Source organism: Haemorhous mexicanus, chromosome 5, assembly GCF_027477595.1.
Source record: "Haemorhous mexicanus isolate bHaeMex1 chromosome 5, bHaeMex1.pri, whole genome shotgun sequence".
Classification (NCBI taxonomy): Eukaryota; Metazoa; Chordata; class Aves; order Passeriformes; family Fringillidae; genus Haemorhous; species Haemorhous mexicanus.
The window spans coordinates 14319325-14337894 of NC_082345.1; the positions used below are offsets into that span (position 1 = coordinate 14319325).

Below are 18570 nucleotides of genomic sequence, written 5' to 3' on the forward strand. Positions count from 1 at the left end.
TTGAGTTCCCAGAACAGACCACCACCAGCCTCATTAAAGCTTATTTATGTTACTTTCATGCATGAATAAAAAAGCTCCCATTCACTGCTGATTTTATTTAGTTAGATTCTGTGCCTTGTGGTAGACATTGAATTGGAGTGACATTTTTGGCACCAAAAAAGAAAAAATTGTGAGACTGCAAGGAATAGTTTGACACCTGCATCTTTTGCAGTACAAAAAGGAAGGGGTTAACCTGTTCTTGGCTATATGATATTGATTGAGGACGCAAAGAAAATACAGCTGTAAATATTTAGGAAGATTCCCTAGTAGCTGGGGTGCTTTTTAGGGGGTAGATCATAGAACAGGGACTCTGGAGGTGTAGTCTGTTTTCCCAGGGATGCCACCCGCTCCCTGCGTGATAGGAAGAGAAAGGTCACTCGTTGTTCTAGGTCTCAACTCCCAGCTGAGAATGATGCTGTCTCCCTCCTCTCCTTTTCCAGCTTGCTTGTTTATCTCACTAGCTTTTCATCAGAGTAACATCCACTCTGCCTCTGCTGAGCACAGTGGGTCCTGCTCTTGGCTGGGGCTTCTAGACACCACCACAAGTTACAGGCATGATTCTCTCTGTACGCTTGTCTCCACCTTCTCCGTCCATGCTCCAGTGCTGGTGAGGTAAGATTAACAGCTAAAAAACCCCAAACTAACAATAAAATCAGTGTAAATGAAGAAGGAGGAAGGAAAGATCCAGTATCTGTGATAAGTTGTGCAATAGTTTGGAGTAGTGTTTTTCTCCAGCCCTGCTGACTGATGATCTCTCTCATGTAAAGGTACTGCATTTTGGGACAAGGATCTGAGCCTGTTCTTTAAGTCAGAGGGGTGAACAAAAAGCAGCTTTGCCTCTTTCCTTTGCACTAAGCACATTGTGAATATTCTTAAGCATTGCCACAAGGATTAACATCCCTGAATTTTAATGTGCCTGGTGCTGGAATGTAGCTGGAAAGCAGAGCAGGCAGGAATGGTCTCTCTGGGCTGTGGGCTCTGCTAGGTGACTCTTTGAAGTTCTATTCAATAGCTTTCTGTTAGTCTTTACATTTTTTTTCCCCTTTTCTGCTTTTTTTCCTCCTCCTTCATCCACTTCTTGAACAAGTACTGATACATTTCATGTTTCTCAAATTTACTGGACTCTATTGTTTTATCTCCACATACTTTTGCATGGAAGTAGTATTAAAATAAAAAATAATATAGAAAAAAAAAAAGCATGGGGACAGAAGTACAGAGTTTGGTGTTTACTTTGGATCATTAACCTGGTCTGTAAATTTGATTTGATCGCTCCTTTTTTTTTTTTTTTTTTCTTTTTTGTGCCTCCCCTGCTCTCTCTGTGTAATTTCAGAGCCTGCAACGAGACGCTGTCTTCTGTGGCTTCAGGATCCCAGCAAGAATGGGAGTCTGATGGATTGTAAATGCACCTGCTTTGTTTAAAACCCAGCCAAACAGATAAGTGCACTTTTAATTCTCTCTGGATGGTGCTTTAGACAGCTCTGCACAACATCTCTCTTCAGTTTGGTGAGGCTCTGTGTTTCACTCCTGCAAATGAATGCTGTGTGGGTCTCACTTCAGCTGAGAAATACCAGACAATATTGGTATTTCACACTAAGGTAATTAATTGGTGTCTGAGGAAACTGCAGCTGAGAGGCTGGGAGGCTCCCAGGGGTCTATCCCGGCTCTTCCAGAGCCACTGTCTCCAGCAGCCCTGTGAGGTTTTGGGACTCTGAGGAGCAGCTCTCTGGGACCAGATGAGGCTGATGTGACCCATCTGAGCCTTAAAGAGTCCTATGGGACTCATTAGATGTTTAATAACTAAACTTGGCTGGTTTGAGAGGATGCTTGTGCAGGCTTGGCGCAATCTCAGAGAAACCAGCTCATGCTGCTGGCTTCTCTGAGATTCTCTGCACATTCTTCTGCATGTGCTTGTCATATGTGTGCAGAGAAAGTGATAACCCTGCTTCCTCCCACCAGCTTGCAGGTGGGGAAAGAGCTGGGGAGGGGGGAGAAAAGACCTTGGTTACACTGAGTTTACCCAGGGCATGCAGAGAAGTATAGTGGGTGAGTGGTAACAAGAATTGTCCCCTCAAAGTTAGGGGAACATTTTTATCTCTCTACCAAGAAAGCAATTTCTGGCTGCTTAGGTCTGCTTCTAGAGGTGACAACTGTCTCCTTATGGACACCCCACTGCAATTATTAAATTATTCACGAAACCCATAAAATAGGGTCTCATGTAAAGTGGAACTTTGCAATAATATACAGCCATGGGGCTGGGGCAAATGTTCACCATAATACAATTTACTGTGTTAGAATAATGAAAAGAAAAGCACTGAAGCTGAGTGTGTGAGCATTGTTGGGGATGTGTGGCAGGAGGCTGGACAAGAGCCAAATTATCTACTCCAGTCTTGTCTTGCCTGCTCTTCCAGGGATAATTACTAATATAAAATATCTACCTTGCTATTAGGAAAACTACAACTAGGTTTGCAACAGCAAATTAGGCAGTAGTAACTGACCTGAATTCATCTCACCTCCCTAAGCAGAAGGTGGGTTTCCTGGTGAAGTTGCCAATTTAGGGGTGATAGAGAGAGACAGTAGAGACGAGGAGGGGAAGTGGGAGGTTGCTGCAGTTTGTGAGAACTAAATCTGGATCAACTCGTGATCCCTGAAGTGTCTGAAGTTCCTTCTTTTCCAGGAAAAACTTCACTGCTCTGTTATTACCAAGGAATTTTTTATATTAATAGAAGAAATGGCACGTCTGTTAGCAATGACTAAGCTCTGTCTTACAACTGTAAACAGTATTTATTCCTGACTCTGCAGTACTTTGAAAGCAAAAAAGCCTGACACTGTATTAAGAAACGCTGATTAAATGGAGCTCTAGTGAGAAATCAGGGCTAGTTCATTCAGCAAGGGTGGATAGGAAGTTTAAAAAGCTTAAATCCTCTCTGTGCACCAACTAAAGCAGCTTAATGTTTTTCTCATCTCATATATTCTTTCTCAAGGTGTTGATTGTTAGGTTTGCAACTTTAAATCTCTTTTCTGCCAGTGAGCTGAAATCAATGTATTCCCTATTAGATCCCATTAAATTAACCCCAAACTGGCCAGTTCCAGTCTGGGCAATCTGACATTACTCAAAGTCAAATCTGGGAATCATCCTGAGGTGTGGCTGGCATACAACATGTAACACTCAGTGCTGCCAGAAGAAGCAGAAAACACTTGAAGTGTCTCTTGGGAGCTGTACTGATGAGATATATGATACCAAGGGTGTTCTACTCACCTGTGGTTTGGCTGGTACTTCCTGCAGCTGAGGAGAACAGATTCAACAGCTCTTGTCCAGTTACTGAAAAAAATTTTGTCCCGAAAAGAAGATCCTTGAATCCCTAACTCCTTGTCTTACAGGTGAACCTTGAGGACACTTGGGAGACTGTAGCTCCTGAATGTGTGACCTTCCCCTGTGATTAGAAGAAAGCCATGGGGAAAGACAAGAAAGAAGAGGCCATCTTCCTGAGGAAAAAGATCACTTTGCTGTGGGCTTTCTCGCTGCTCATCGGCAGCATGGTTGGCAGCGGCATCTTCATCTCCCCCAAAGGAGTCCTGAAAAACTCCGGCAGTGTGGGATTCTCCCTGCTTGTCTGGTTTTCCTGTGGGCTCCTCTCCATGTTTGGTGAGTGCTGAGCTTTGGCAGCCCTTGCTGAAGCACCTGGGAGGTGAGGGGAGCCGGTACATTTTTATGTTTAGAAAGCTGGGAGATGAATAAACCCAAAATTTCTGATTCCTGCTGCAACAAAGGTTTAAGAAGTCAGGGGACGGTCACTAGGAGTTTTTAGTTAAAATTATTTCCCTGGGGTAATGGACATAGTTCCAGCACTTATGGTCTGCAATATCAATTCACGTACAAGTCCAGGGCAGGGGAGGGACAGTGACTGTGAATGGGGACAGCATAGTTTCTGCCAGGAAAGCTGGGAGAGAATGAGGGGACTCCTTCTGTAAGGTAGAAAGGAGATGTGGGCACCTAAAAGGGAATCTGAGGGCTGTGCTGTGCTTTTCCCAGACACTGTGAAGAGAGTAGGAAGGGAGAGTCCCAATAAGTCCCATGGGACCCCCTTTCTGTAAGGGAGAATGGCTGGAGCAGAATGCCTGGGGAGCTGCAGGGGATGCACCAGCCAGGGTGGGTGTAAGAAATGGTGTGGGGATGTCTGATGCTGCCTGCTTTCTGTGTGTTACTATTGGCTTGATTTCTGTCATTTAGTACCAGTCTTTTCTCACAAAGGTTGTCTTTTTGATGACAGCTTCATTATAGTTCTTTTGAAATAATGTAGCTCTTCTAAATTACAGTGGATAAAACCCATGGCTTTTAGTTTCTTTCATTAACTGTAAAAAATCACCATCTCAGAAACTCTCCAAAGGTGCTATTAGAACACCTGAAAGTTCTCCCCCAGCCCAGGAGAGAAATCTGATCCTTATTATGGTGGGTGACTTTAATATTCTTCTTCTGTTGTAACTAAAAAAAAAAAAAAAAAAAAAAAAAAAAAATCCACCAAAAGAAAAAAAACAAGACAAGGAAATACTCCATGTGAGAAAAAAAAAAAAAAAGCAAAGTGAGTGTCACAGTGTCACTCACTTTGACACTCTGGCATGTACATGCAAGTTTAGAAATTGAGACATTCAATTGTTAATAGGGCAAAAGTTGTTCTTGCTCTTAGCATATGTGTACCAATATTTCACATTGCAACCTGTGAGTGGTTGTTTGGTGAATTATACCCTTTTGCTTAAAGAAAAGCTGACAATATAATATGGGCATGGTGTTTCTTTTAACCAAGCAGAGCAGTAAATGGTAATGTGTGTGTAATGTATGTGTAATCACATAGCCAAGCTCTGCACTTGTAAAGGCTTTTCTCTGTACAGCATCCTTTGATACACTCTCCTGGAAGGGCCTTGGAAGCCTCTTTACCAAAGTGATTGCATTTTGTAGCTGGATTTGTCAGTTTGTTCTTCTCTTTTATCAGATTGATGACCTCCCCTGATAATTTCTCTGACATATTTTGGCAGTATATTTAAAAGGCCTGCTTTCTTTTGTGCAATTTTTTTCTTTCAAGTAGGGTACATATACAAGTCCCATTCCATGAGTTCAGCAACATACTTAAATGCGTGCTTGAAGCATTTAAAGGGACCCACTGGAACAAACGAGATGAGCTGTCTGCCTATATTTGATGCTTTGGACAGGAGTTCTGCACAAAATTTCCAACAGGGAGGCAGGAAATGTTGAGGTTGTCACCATCCTACATGACCTGAATATGGCATGATTGCCTTGGGACTTGGAGGCATGGCCATGTCACCACTGGATTCAAAGGAGGGAAGGGGAAGATGCAAGATAAGGACACAAGAATGTGGCCTGGGATCAAAAACATGATTGAAATGACCAGTTCAGCCATGGCTTGTGGCTGAGCTGCTGTAGTTGCTTTGTAAGCACCATTTCATCAGCCTAACAGTGAGTAGAAGCAAGAATCCAGGGTATCTTTCAAAGGAAACCTCTTGTAGCTCTGTGCAGCATTTCTAACCCACACCCTTCTTCAGAGCTTCCATGGAGATGTTGTAGCATTAACCACAAAACAGAGAATTTCTTTCCACCTGACAGGTAAGCCAATTCAAAACTTACTTCAAACCACAGTAGTGCACAAAAAATAGGGAAATGTGGTTCTGTTAAACCTCTTTTTCTTCCTATCATTCACTACTTATTTTAAATGGATTTGTTCAATCCCTGAAAAATCACAGAGAAAAGGGAAAACCCCTGGGATTATTTACTTGGTACATTTTTACTGGAACTTTTCCAGGTGCATTGTGTTATGCAGAGCTTGGAACAAGAATCACCAAGTCTGGAGGACACTATATCTACATTTTGGAGACACTAGGGCCTCTGCCAAGTTTCTTATTCCTGTGGGCAGAGTTTTTTGCTATCAGGTAAGAGATTTTATTTACTTGCCTCTTCCTGGATGCAGTGATAATTTAAAATACCAAAAGTTATGGCGCCAGGTAATAGTCCAGGCAGTTTGTAAAGGAAAGAGTTGAATGATTTTTAAAGATTTTTCAGTGATAAAAGGAAGAAGACACAATGTGGAAATAGTTACAAATGTTGAATGTGTTCTGTACTTGAAGAATATCTCTCTTCTCCCCTGGCAGCTTGTATCCCCAAGAGCTGTGGTATATTTCAGAAACTGACAATAGATGCCAGATTTATTTCAGATCTTCTGTTTTCAGTGTGAAACTTTTTTGGTTTCTTCAGACTCAAAGAGTGGAGACAATTTCCTGGCTTAGCCCCAAGTTAAATAATTTATAAAATTGTGAACTGCTTCTTTTTTTAACATTAAAAAGGAAGTCCTCACCTCTCAATAACCTGTATCCTTCATGTAAGCTTAGATGAGGCAGAACATATGAACTACACTTGCATTGCTCAGTATGATTAATCTCAACTTCTGCTTTGAAGTTGGAAATTAATCATTTTGCAGCATGTGATTTTTAACCCATTTACTGAGAAAAACCTATGAGAAAAACTCGATGGGAATTCACCATCTGCATGGGTGAGAGGATTAAGCCAGGTGGGGAAACTTGCTCCCCTTCCCAGGTTTTGTGCAGTTTTACCTCATGCCATTTTTCAAGCATCCTCAGAGCAGTTTGTGCTTGGTCCCCCCCACACTCCCCACTGCAGGCCTGCCAACAGTGCTGTGGTTTCCCTGGCATTTGGGCGCTACATGCTGGAGCCATTCTTCGCCCCCTGTGCTGCCCCTGTCCCCGCGGTGAAGCTCGTGTCTCTCCTGGGCTACTGTAAGTACTGACATTTATGGCATTGTCCATCCTGGCCCCTCTGCCCCGGACTAGGAGCACTTAGGGCTGTTATTTCCTGGACAGCTGTGGGATGAGACAGCTGTCTTACTGCCTCAGCTAACCAAAATGTTCTGATTCAAGGTGATGGTGTTGGGCCACTGTATTCTCTAGGAAGTGGAATGGGCCTCCCTGTTGACCAGCTGGAGCCCTAGGTAGGGGGATTTTGACAGGTGCAGGAGAAGAAACTCTCCATGTGTAATTGTGCAAAAGCCATATGAACTGTGGGTGTAAGGCTTGAGGTTTTGGACTCCTCTCCTGGTGCATCCAGCCCATGAAGCTGTCCTGCCTGCTCCAGACTGGTGTGGACTGGCACAGGGAATGCTGTGAAGTGGGCTGCTGAGATGTCCCACACCTTTCCCCCATGCAGGTGTGGATCACCTAGCAGGAACCAGGTTCCTGCTCTCTTTTAGGAGTGTAAGTCAGCTCCCTCTTTAAACACTGTATGCTGGATCAATGTTTCCTGACATCTCTCATCCCAGGCGTCCTCTCTAATGCATAAAGATGCAGCCTTCCCCCAGCATCCCTAGGGCAGGGAGAGCTGCTGTATTTTTCCTGTGTGTGTTGAGCCCAGGCTGCAGCTGTAGCAGTGGTGTTTCCTCTCCAGACACGGTCCTGACCCTCAATTCCTGGAGTGTCACCTGGAGCGCGCGGCTGCAGACGGCTCTCTCCGTCGTCAAACTCCTGGCCCTTGCACTCATCATTGTGCCAGGGATGATGCTGCTGGCCCAGGGTAGGTGTTGCTGCATGGCTGAGGAGGGTGCTTGATGTCCCCCCTGTCATGGCTTTTATCAGTGCCAAGTGACAAGTGTGGTGCTAACTCAGCTGGCAGGAGCTTTCTCTGTCCATGTGCCAGATGTGAGTTAGCTGGGAGCTGCGACCGGCATAGGTGGCACAAGCTGCATCATTGCACTGGGCTGATGCACCTGGCTGGGTGATGCTTTCTCCAAAATTTAGTGGGTCTTAGTGCCAGAGGATGTGTGAGCCTACCCAGGGTCACCCTAACCTTCCTCTGCAGATGGTCTTTCTTTGGAGTCAGACTTGCCTATTTCCAGTGTAGCTCAAAATCTTTCCAAAGCAGCACATATTCGATGGACATTTAGGATATGTGACAGCACCTCCTGTTCCAGTCACAGCTGTGTAATGAGTTACCAGCCCTCAGTTGAGCCCTGGTAATGGTATCTCAAACCCTTCTGTGGCATAAGCAAATGTTTTTTACCTCCAGATCGAGATGGATGGTAATTCAGTGAATTTACAATGAACTTGGTACAGGATTTCATGCTTGTATGCAGAGTGGGGGAGAAAAACCCTACCAGTAGGATCTTCTGCGAACCATACAAGAGTATTGGCTTTAATCCAAGCCTCAGTTTATAGAAAAGCCCAAGGCATTCCCACTCAAGGGATGAAGTCTGCTCCCTCTTCATGCTATTACCTTCTTCTGCAGAGAAAACACCACAGGCAATGGGCTCTGTGTTCATGTTTCTTTCTGATGTCTGGAGCTGGCTCCTTTGAACATGCAAAGCTCCCCTTGGGCTGGCAGTGCTTCTGAACCAAAGGACTGCCCTGCAGCTAGGAATCCCCAGCCATTATTGTTAGGAACGCCTTCAAATGACAATCTGTAGCCCTGGCACCTGTCCTCTGGTGGGGGGGATAAATGCAGGTGACATCTGGAGGGAGAATTCACCAAGAGACTCCAGTATGACCGATTGTATTTAATGTGACTCACAGGGGACTGTAAATTGCTCATTAATGCATTGCAGGCAATAAATCCTTTTCATGCACCATCACTTACCAGCCATCATTTTGGAAATAAAAAAAGTACCCCAATAGACCCACTCCTATATTTTAGATTAGTTTTCTTCAAACCTACTTTCAAATTGACTTCTTTTTTATTTTTTTGGTGCTTAAAAATTAGTTTTGTGTTTTAAAATAATTTTGCCTGATTCCTCTGCCTTGTGCTGCCTTTTTTTTTTTATTGAAGTTCTGTCCTTTCCTTTGCCATTACCTTCTCTTTGGCTCAGGCTTATATTACAGACTTGTGGGCCAGCGTTTCAAGCCCATGTGCCCAAATCTCATCACTGAACTTCTTGCAGAAGCACCTCCATAGAAGTGGCCTGACTTTCTCCATGTGCTCTGTGCCATGTCACACCTTGCCTGGTAAAGCCCAACTAGGAAAGCTTCTCACCTCTTAAAGAGAGTTTGTTATGGAAAATTGAACATAGATGTGGTACCAAACCTTGGGTTACCCGGATTTGAAAATGTTGGGAATGCAATTCTTTTTGACTGCGTTTGAATGAGAGGCCATTCAGAACTGCTCTCTTCCCTAAATCTTTTTGTTTTGATTTAGAGAAAATCTTGACTTTGTTTTTTTTTTTTGTTAAGTTTTGTTTTGCTGTTTCAAGAAGAGAATTTGAAGGAAAATTAGGGGAGTTGGTAAATATCTGAGACACCTCTACTTTGAACATGTTATTTGCTTTGCACTCTGTGTCCTTTCCTGTGGGTGGGTGGTGGTGGGTCAGACTGGCAGGCCTTGCTCCCATCCCCTCCTCCAGCCTGGTTCCCATGCTCTGGCCAGCACAGGGCCGGGGTCAGTGCTCCAGCAGCAGGAACAGGAGAGAGCACAGTGAGAGCTGAGTTAGCTGCCTCACTGGCTGCACCACATCAAAGGGCAGTGTGTCTCCAGCTGCTGAGGGGGCTGGGGACCGAACATGGGGGTCAATCCAACAACTTTATTTTGGACCTAAAGGAAGAAAAGGACAGCATGGATCCACTTGTCTCCACGATCTCCTGCTCCCACATCAGGGTCTGTTGAAAACAACTAGCTATTGTTGTTGCCCTTCCTGAAATGTCTACCCTAGCTAGATAAGGGATAGATTTTTTTTGGTTTTTAATGTCACTGTAGGAAAGTAAACATATCAGCAACAGCACTGAAGTTAAAGCAATGAAATGAATTTGAATACTCTTCTCCAAGGAAATCACAAACACTCTTCCCAGGTCTGGGCAAGAGGTACAAGGGATGCTGTCCTACAGGGAAGGAAGCCTGTCTCTGACGTTTTCCTGCTCTGTGTCCATTGTTTTATCTCCTCTGCAGGCCACACCGAGAACTTCCAGGATGCTTTTGACAGACAGTCGCTGGTTCTGGATAAGCTCCCCCTGGCTTTCTATGCAGGCATGTTCGCATACTCCGGCTGGTAGGTGCGATGGGAGGGCACTTCCCGGGCAGCAGACAGGTGCCCTCAGCATGACTCAGACTCTCACCCTGTCTCTTCCCATCGTGCAGGTTTCAGACTGGCTTTGTGCGTGAAGAGTTGGTCAAACCTGAACGGTAAGGCTGGGAGGAAACCACACTGGGTTACCAGCCTTGGTGATCCCACGGCTTTCCCAAGTGCAGTACAGGAGGAATAAGTTTGTGGGTTCACCTGACTGCAATCGTGCTGACAGATAAAATCTGCTGTAATACTGTGCATAACAAGGGACAGCAGCTTGTTCTTTGTGAGTGTGTGTGTGTGTTCCCTTTCCTTGCAGAAATATCCCCCTGGCTGTCATCGTGTCTGTGATCACGGTAATTGTGGGATACATGCTCACCAACGTCTCCTATTACACAGTCCTGGGAACAGAAGATGTTCTGGCTTCTCCTGCTGTGGCTGTGGTGAGTTGTCATTGCTATTGTTATCTCCTCAGTGTGGCCAGCTTGTGCTGTGGTCATGGCAAGTCCTTCAGAGATGGTTTTCCTATAAAATGCTTTATTGCTTTGTAATTTTTCTGGAATACTGGGCAACAGTAAATTCTTCTTGTTGTGGTGCCTAAAAGATAATGAAAAGTAACCTGCAAATGACAATAGAAAAGGTGAGATTTATGACTTCTATATTACTCCTCCAATGGAAGAAGTTTTCTTTTTTTGACCCTGACGTCACCTAGAGATCACCACATGCTCCCTAAAGTCATGTTTGCTCTTCCTCCAGAGCTTTGTGCAGCGAGCCTTCAAAAGCTTGATCTCCGTGGTCCCTGTCCTTGTCGCACTGTCCTGCTTTGGAACCATGAATGGAGGAATCTTCACGTTTTCAAGGTCACATCCCTAAGGGTCTATTATGCTTTTGGCTCACTGAATCAGAGGGAAGCGTCACCAACCTCTGCAACTACCCAACCACACAGTGGCATTTTAGCCACTCTTTTGGAAAAAATAAGGATTTTGACTCCCAGGTTGTCAGCTACAGGATGGTCCCGTTTGGCTAAGAGTCTACTTTTTCTGTTTCTGACCAGATCCAGACTTTGGTACCCAGGACTGGTCACAAAGATTTTTATCTTCTCCCCTACCCTTCAGTTTAAATCCCCAGTTAAAGTGAAATGTCAATGTTTCTGGTGAACTAAAGGCTTTGTTGATGTTGGCAGCTGCTCAGTGAGACTGAGTCTTCTTCCACTGGGTTCACCCAGCTGTGCTGCTGGAGGGCATGGGGTCCCTCTGTTGTGAGGCTCTCTAGGCAAACTCTCCCTTGAGAACTTTGCTTTGAAGTCAGTTAAATGTCATTGGGATGGGCTATTCCTAAAGCAAAAGTCAAGGTTCAAGAAGTCTTGTTACAGCAATAAGAACAGCTTTGTCCCATGGAAAATAAACTTGCCAGCTTCACTGTCTGCCACACTCCGTGTCCTTATGGGAGCCTTGAAATTGGAGAGGAGGGCAGGCCTTATGAACAACATACTTATGTTGTGCTGGTCCTGTGGAGCTGAGCAAACTCTGCGGTGGGTTTTGCTTCACAGCTTTGATTGCAAAGAGAAAAATCGGTTGATCTGAAAGGAATGTCTCACAGCCTGAAAGTGAATGAGTTATCTGATCCACTACTCTGAAGTCCTGTATTAAATACAGGTGTGGATGATCCTTCCCATTAGCTGCTCCAGATAATGGTTTTCTTTGAGGATGAGAAGTCTCTGGACAGCACAGAGGTCCTTAGTGTCCCCTACTGACCTTCTCTCCGCATCCTGGCATCATTAACATAATCACTGTAGAAAGTCCATATAAACACTGATGGGGCCTCCCTGGCTGCCTGCCAGCCACACCCCTGCAAAGCCACAGAGACAGCAATAAAACCAGTTGTACACTTGTGCCCCAGCTGCTTGGGGCCCTGCTTCAAACCAGCTGATGCTCTGGCATGGTTTGTTTGAGGATATTAAATTTCTAAAATTGGATGTGATTGTCTTCTCCCTAATTGTTCTTTCACGAGTCAAAGGAGGGATGCAAGCAAGGAACTCTCTGCTCTCATTTTGTAGCTGTTTTTGTGTGTAGCTGGTCTCTTGGCAGTATGACAAACTGTATTTTCCAACAGCTGACAAGAGAATTGGAAATCATCTGTCATTTGAGGTGATTGCTCTTTATTTTTTCTATATATGTACATACAAGAATATAGGCTTCAAAGCTGACAATCCCCTTTCATAAACGTACCAGTTTCTCTTACAAAGGATTGAAGTTTGTGATCCCTCAACTTCCTTTGCACTGGAAAGATTAATTCCTTTTTTGATGGCAAGAGACTTTCTTACTCCTGTTTCCAGTTTGAGTTCATTCTTGGTCACTTTGGACTTGCCCAAAGATCTTTGCTAATGAGGCACCCAAGGAGACACTGCCAGTGGTTCTGATGGTGGGCTCTGAACTGCACTGAACTGGTGCAGAGCTGTGGGAACTCAGCCTTGGTTTTCTTCCAGATATCCCCAAAGTGGAGCTCTGAGCAACTTGGTCTAGTGGAAACTGTCCCTGCCCATGGCAGGGGGGGTGAGTTCCAACCCAAACAAAACTTTCTATGAAAGTGCAGCTAAAGGCAAAACTGTGGCCTAGAACAGCAGCAGACTTGTGCTGGGGAAGGGAGTGGGTGCCTTGATGTCTCAAGTCAGTCCAGTGACTCATCTCATTTCTAATGTGGCTGTAGAATGTTAATGTACAGGGCTCCCTGTCTTTTCCTAGGACTCTGTTTGTGGCTTCCAGGGAAGGGCAGTGGCCTCCTCTCTTCTCCATGATCCACATTCGAAGGCATACACCCCTTCCTGCTGTCATGTTAATGGTAAGGAGATCTGACTGTGTGTGACATGCTCTGTTCTTTTGCTGTCTTGGCTTTCTTGCAAGGACTGGATAAACTGAGGAGTTTTAGAGGGTGTTGGAACATTAAATTTCTCCCTGAAAAACAAAGAAGGCAGGATACAGGAAATGGCTGCAAAGTATTAAATCCCCTTGAGCCAGCAGTGGTATCCAAATGTACAGTCTTGAAGTCCCTGCCTTATAACATTAGACACCTTTTTAAAAGTACAGTTCCTACCATCTGCCACAGGTGCTGCTTGATATTGCCTTATGAAAATAGCTCTGCCAGGCTTTGGCTATCTGGAAATTTAAAATTCCCAGGTGTGGTGGAAATGCAGGGAATGAGCATTTGTAGAGATGGTCTGGTCTCATGTTTTGGTTTGTTCAGGGTTTTTTTTGTGGCAATGGTCCAGCTCCATTCCAACTGTGCTGCAGTGCCTGTTGCAGCTTGGCTGACCTGCTAAAAACTTTGCAGATGTCATTGAAGATAGCCTGTGTGCCAGCAGTGCAGGCTTTTGGATCATGCATGTTTTAATTGTCCTGGCTTGGACATGAAGCATCGAAGATGCTGCTGATCTTGGAATGATCACTCTTTTCTGTAGCACTACAGATGTGTATCTTTAGTCTTTTGCCTTCAGTCTGTGACACTATTTTGTAAAGCTCTCTGACCTCCAAAATGCCGGGGGTGTGAAGTGGTTGCAGGGGGGTTGGAGGAAGTGATCCATGGCTGTAATGACTGTATTTCATGTTCAAAATGCTCAGTTCCCTTTGGTCACTGCCATGGTGTGCATTGGAGACATCTACCATCTACTGAACTTCTTCAGCTTTTCCCGATGGCTCTTCATAGGACTGGCCACCCTGGGGCTCATTGTCCATCGCCACCGTCACCCGGAGCTGCAAAGCCCCTTCAAGGTGAATGCACAGCACATACCTGGCAGCCAGGAACCTGCAGGCCTGCCATCCCTCTCTTTGATTTGCTCACAATTACAGCATCGCATGGCCATGGTTGCCTTTAGGCTCTAAGGGGTTTCAATCTCTGATGCTTAGTAATGTCTGTGGGGAGCTCCTGAAACTGGTTGGTGTGCCCAAACAGCCAGATGTGATAAATCCTATAAAGCCAGTTTTTCATGGGCTCACCAGACGCATCTGTTAGAAGACTGCTTGGTACAAGGGACAAAGTTTCAGGCTTGGAACTGGGAGATGTACAGAGAGAAGTTCTCTGGCTCATCTCTTGTGGCCTACAAGAAGGGACTCTTGCCTGGATGTTATTTCAGTGGCAGGTAAGTCTCAGCTCTAGCTGAGAAGCAGGAAGGCGTCAGGCTTGGGGGGAAAGGAGCATGGGTGGAGGGGTCCTGGAAGCAAACCTGACTTGGGAGGAATCATCTGCTGGTATGGAAATATTGTCTCATGTAAAGCAGTGGGCGCTCTTGTGGCCTTTCTCACCCGCTGGATGCTGGGATCCCTCCTCATGTCAGCAGGGGATGCTGGAGCAGCTTTCCTGTGCGTGGGCACCTTTCCCACTGCCAGATAATATACAGAAGGCATTAATTAGGTTGGGGCGGTGCTTGAGGCAGGTGCAGTTTGCTCCTGTCGCCCCTCCGTGGTGCCCCCAGGAAGCAGCTCCCGGGAAGAGAGAGGCCCTCCCGGGCTGTGGGCACTGGACAACCAGGAGCTCGGGGGACAGAAACGCTTCCTGCAGCTCACAGGTGTCCTCTATGAGCTGGGTGCATCCTCCTGCAAAGTTTGGAGTAATTTTTCTTCTCGGTCTTTGCATTTAGCAGAGACCTTGAGGCTTCCCAGTTTGGTGGTTGGCTGCACTTGCATACTCTCCCAGAACCAAACTGAATAAGTTTAGTTTAGTTTTTCTTTCAAACCAATCTTCTCAGGGGAGATGTATTAGTGGGTGGCACTGCTGATGGTTTCAGATGCTGAGATTTTGCCCTGGTTTTCAGACTTCCAGCAGCTCCTAAATGTTGATTAAACGAGGGAGGGAAACACTGACCCTTTGGTCAGTTCGTCTGATTTCCCCCCGCCTTTTCCCTGTTTTTTTTTCAGTTGTGTGCAAGAGGCAAGGGCCGCGCGCAGGTGGCGCGGGCCCGTGCTGCGCTCTAGTGGCCGCACGGGGCCGTCGCCTGCCGCTGCCCGGGGGAGAGCAAAGCGTGGCACACGTGTGACAGCGCTGGTACTTTCTCTCTAGCATTCTGAGTTAAAAACGGTGAGAAAACACCCGAAAGAGGAGGGAGCAGTCTGCTCGCACACCTCTCAAGCAGATGTGCAGCGTGAGTGTGTGCATGTAGGAGCGGCTGGCAGAGGATGCTCTGGCTGGAAAGACAAGAGTACCTAAGTTTGATGGCTGGATGGCTGCCATACCTAGAGCAACTGATCTCTTCCAACTTGGCATGCTGAGTATCCAAAATACAATCTTTATTACTGGTAAAGATTGTCACCTTATATGAGAGCAGCTCCTTCATTCCATCAGCCATGGCAAAAAGTTACTTGGCAGAGTTTGGATCCAGAGAGAGAGGGAATGTTTCACAGTTTTATTATTTATTGCAGTCTTCCTATTTGCTCTCCAAAAAACCCAGGTGAATTGGCTTATCCAATAGGGTATGGCTCAAGTGCTGAGTGCTGCTTTGATTTTCACCATGGTGTCACTGAAGCTGAAATTCTTGGTGCAGGTACTACAGAGATAGGAAGTCTGGTTTGTCTTGGTTTAGTCACTATAAGTCTCAGGCAAGTTGGAGGCAGGTCAACATGAGTTATGAATTTTATAAGCAAAGAACAGTTTGATTCAAAGTGTCAGTTCTTTCTTGACTTCAGATTTTCCCTCAGCAGTTGTCTTAGGAGGCACGTAGGTATGTGTGCCTGGGCATGCACAGGTGCAGGACAGTCACAGAGCCATGGGCTGTAGGCGGCTTCTCCCCCTGCTTCACTTCCAGTTGCAAGTTAGGTTTCGATTTTGGTGTACATGAATATAGGAGGCATGCACCTCACAGAGCACACTGGGCTCTGAAGCTGGTGCAGTTTGCAGCCTGATTGTACAGAAGCATTCTGCAGGATTGGATATGATTATTCTCATTTTCATTAGGTGGAGAAATGAATACAGCATGTGCTGGCACATGCAGAGTGTGATCAGCTACAGCCACCAGTTTTCCCTGATTGTCTCCTGTGCTCTTTTCCTCAGGTTCCCCTCTTTGTTCCTGTCTCTTTTACCATCATCTGCCTCTTCACAGTGGCAATGTCTTTCTACTCAGACCCTGTAAACATCAGCATTGGATGCACCATAGTTTTGAGTGGTTTTCCAGTCTACTACCTCATCATTCACAGGCAGATGTCAGACCGCTGCCGCAACCTGTTTTGTAAGTATGCATTTCACTTTCAGTATTGTGGACCTAAACATACCCAAGGGTCAGGCTGCTGGTTTGTTGTCAGGGCTCACCTCTGATGCAAATTGCTCCTTGACCAACAGATGTCATGAATCCTAAATCATGACTGCTGGCACCACTCTGCTGTCTTTCTCAAGGCACAGCCTCCACAGCTAAATTTGTTTTAACAAAGACAAGGCTGAAGTCTACCAACAGGGGGAACAGAGAGGGTCTATTTCCCATCCCAGCCCTATTACCTACTAAACTTTATCATGTCTTTGGGATCACAAGCTCTGGGTGAAATTTGTCTAGAGCAGAAAGACAAAAGGTTAGGATAGAGAGACTACAGGCATGTAACCCCATGCACAAACTTGTTTGCTGAAAGGCTGGGGAGAGGACAGCTAGGAGAAGAGTACTGCCAGAGGTCTGTGAGCTTGGTGAAGAAGCCAGGATGGTTTGGGTACAAATGTAGCCATGGAAATGAAGTACATCTCCACTCCAGGCAGTGTGTAGTGCAGATTTCCTTTGGTTGTAGGCATGGTGGCACAAGGGTTTTTCAGAAATGAGAGCCCGGGTTTGAGTTTAATTTGTTGTTTCTGTTCCAAGTCTTGTTTTTTTTGATTTGATGTTGGATGGAGGTGCATCACTAAACCACTCAATATAAGAAAACATATAGCAAGAAAGGAAACAGATACAGTGATCTGCCAACATAAAGTGCTCCAGCCATCAGTGCTGATGCTCTGATTTTCAGCCATGTCTTAGGATTTCCTCTGGACTAAGATTCCTTCCTTTTTTTCCACCTTTTCAGATTATCTTACACACAAACTACAGTTACTGCTGGAAGTTGTCCAACAAGAAATCAAGACTTACTGAAAAAACCATGAAAACTCACAGAAGACAATAAAAATCTACTTACGCCATTTTTGACATCTTTGATCCTACTAAAAGCAGGCCATGCTTTTATTGTTTTTAGTCTGAGGATGACTGAGCCAAAACCTTGCTGCAAGTTCCTAAGCTTGCCAGCTGGGATCTGTTCCTGCCCTTTTATTTTTTTCAGAAGAGCAAACTAGTTCTCTGAATTGAGTTTGCTTTGCCTGCAGAGTGCCTTTGAAACCAAGATCCTAATTTTGCAGCCTAGCCCACTCCTGAGAAAAATGTTGTGTGTGTGTGTGTGTGTGTGCGCGTGTACAGAGACAGTATTTTGTTTTCCTGGCTTGGCAAATAGAGGAAGTGGGCATGTTGCAAAACTTAGAATCCAATAAATGGAAGCCAAATGCAAGTTCCAAACAGAATCATTATAGGAGCCTTGTTATGGACAAGGGGAAGGGCTGGGGAGAGCTAATTAGAGATAAGGCAGATGAATTGGAAAGGGGAATACAGGGGGATAAAATTTTATTCACCAGAAACTGCAGATTGAGCTAATGAGAAGATATTTGAAATTCAAGTATTAACAAAGTAAAGTCAGAATGTTTTGCTTTGTTTTGCTTTGATTTTTGTAGAAGCAGAATGAGATTTTTAGCCTTGAAATGATCTTTCAACTTTGAATTTTCCTTTTCTGAAATTACATTTTTAAATGTACAAGTGCATTTTTAAAACAATCAGTTAAATATCAACTAGAATATGACAGGAGAGATCCTAGTCCCTCCCCTAGCTTCCCAGACCCACTCCTCACCAGTGAAGTTGTAAACTCAGAATTTGGCCTAGCTCCAGTGAAATACAATTCCTCTTTTAATTAGACAGGACCACTGATGAGACTTGGGCAGATTCCTGAATAAATGCATCTTCTGGTGCTGTAAGAAGACATGATGAGTGACTTCACATCCAAGCTTTAACTTGCCAATTGCTGATTTAATCCATAAATGCTCATTTGAACTAATGGCATAAGAAAGGTTTCCATTATTGGATTACTTTGGTTTACATTATTACATTATTAATGTGGCAATGTTATGTCCAGATCGTATAGCAATTACCTATTTACAATCACGTAATTGTTAATTGGTTCCTAAAAGATGGGAAGTAGCATGCTGAGACTCCTCTAATGACTGCTGGAAAGAGGAACAGCAGAATGTAGAGCACTTTTAAATTCTTTGTATCAAACATTTATGTACGTAAAATAAAAAAAAAAGGCACCATTTACAAATCCAATGTAATCTAATGAAACATGTAAAATTTTGGAACTAAAGTTGGGTTATTTTCAAAGCAATTGAGAATTATTATTCTTGTAGTGATTGCTTCCTGTTCCTGTGCTAAATT

The 18570-nt window shown here is 44.7% G+C and overlaps 1 protein-coding gene across 1 annotated transcript; it reads left to right on the forward strand.

Annotated features, from left to right (window-relative positions):
* Positions 1-504: 504 nt before the first annotated feature.
* LOC132327140 (cystine/glutamate transporter-like) lies at positions 505-18520 on the forward strand. Its single transcript, XM_059845969.1, has 13 exons — positions 505-651; positions 1370-3682; positions 5850-5976; positions 6722-6837; positions 7502-7627; positions 9986-10085; positions 10175-10219; positions 10420-10543; positions 10857-10960; positions 12842-12938; positions 13715-13864; positions 16137-16311; positions 17126-18520. Exons 2-13 carry the CDS (start codon positions 3490-3492, stop codon positions 17188-17190), a joined length of 1422 nt encoding a protein of 473 aa, XP_059701952.1. The 5' UTR covers positions 505-651; positions 1370-3489; the 3' UTR covers positions 17191-18520.
* Positions 18521-18570: the final 50 nt, after the last annotated feature.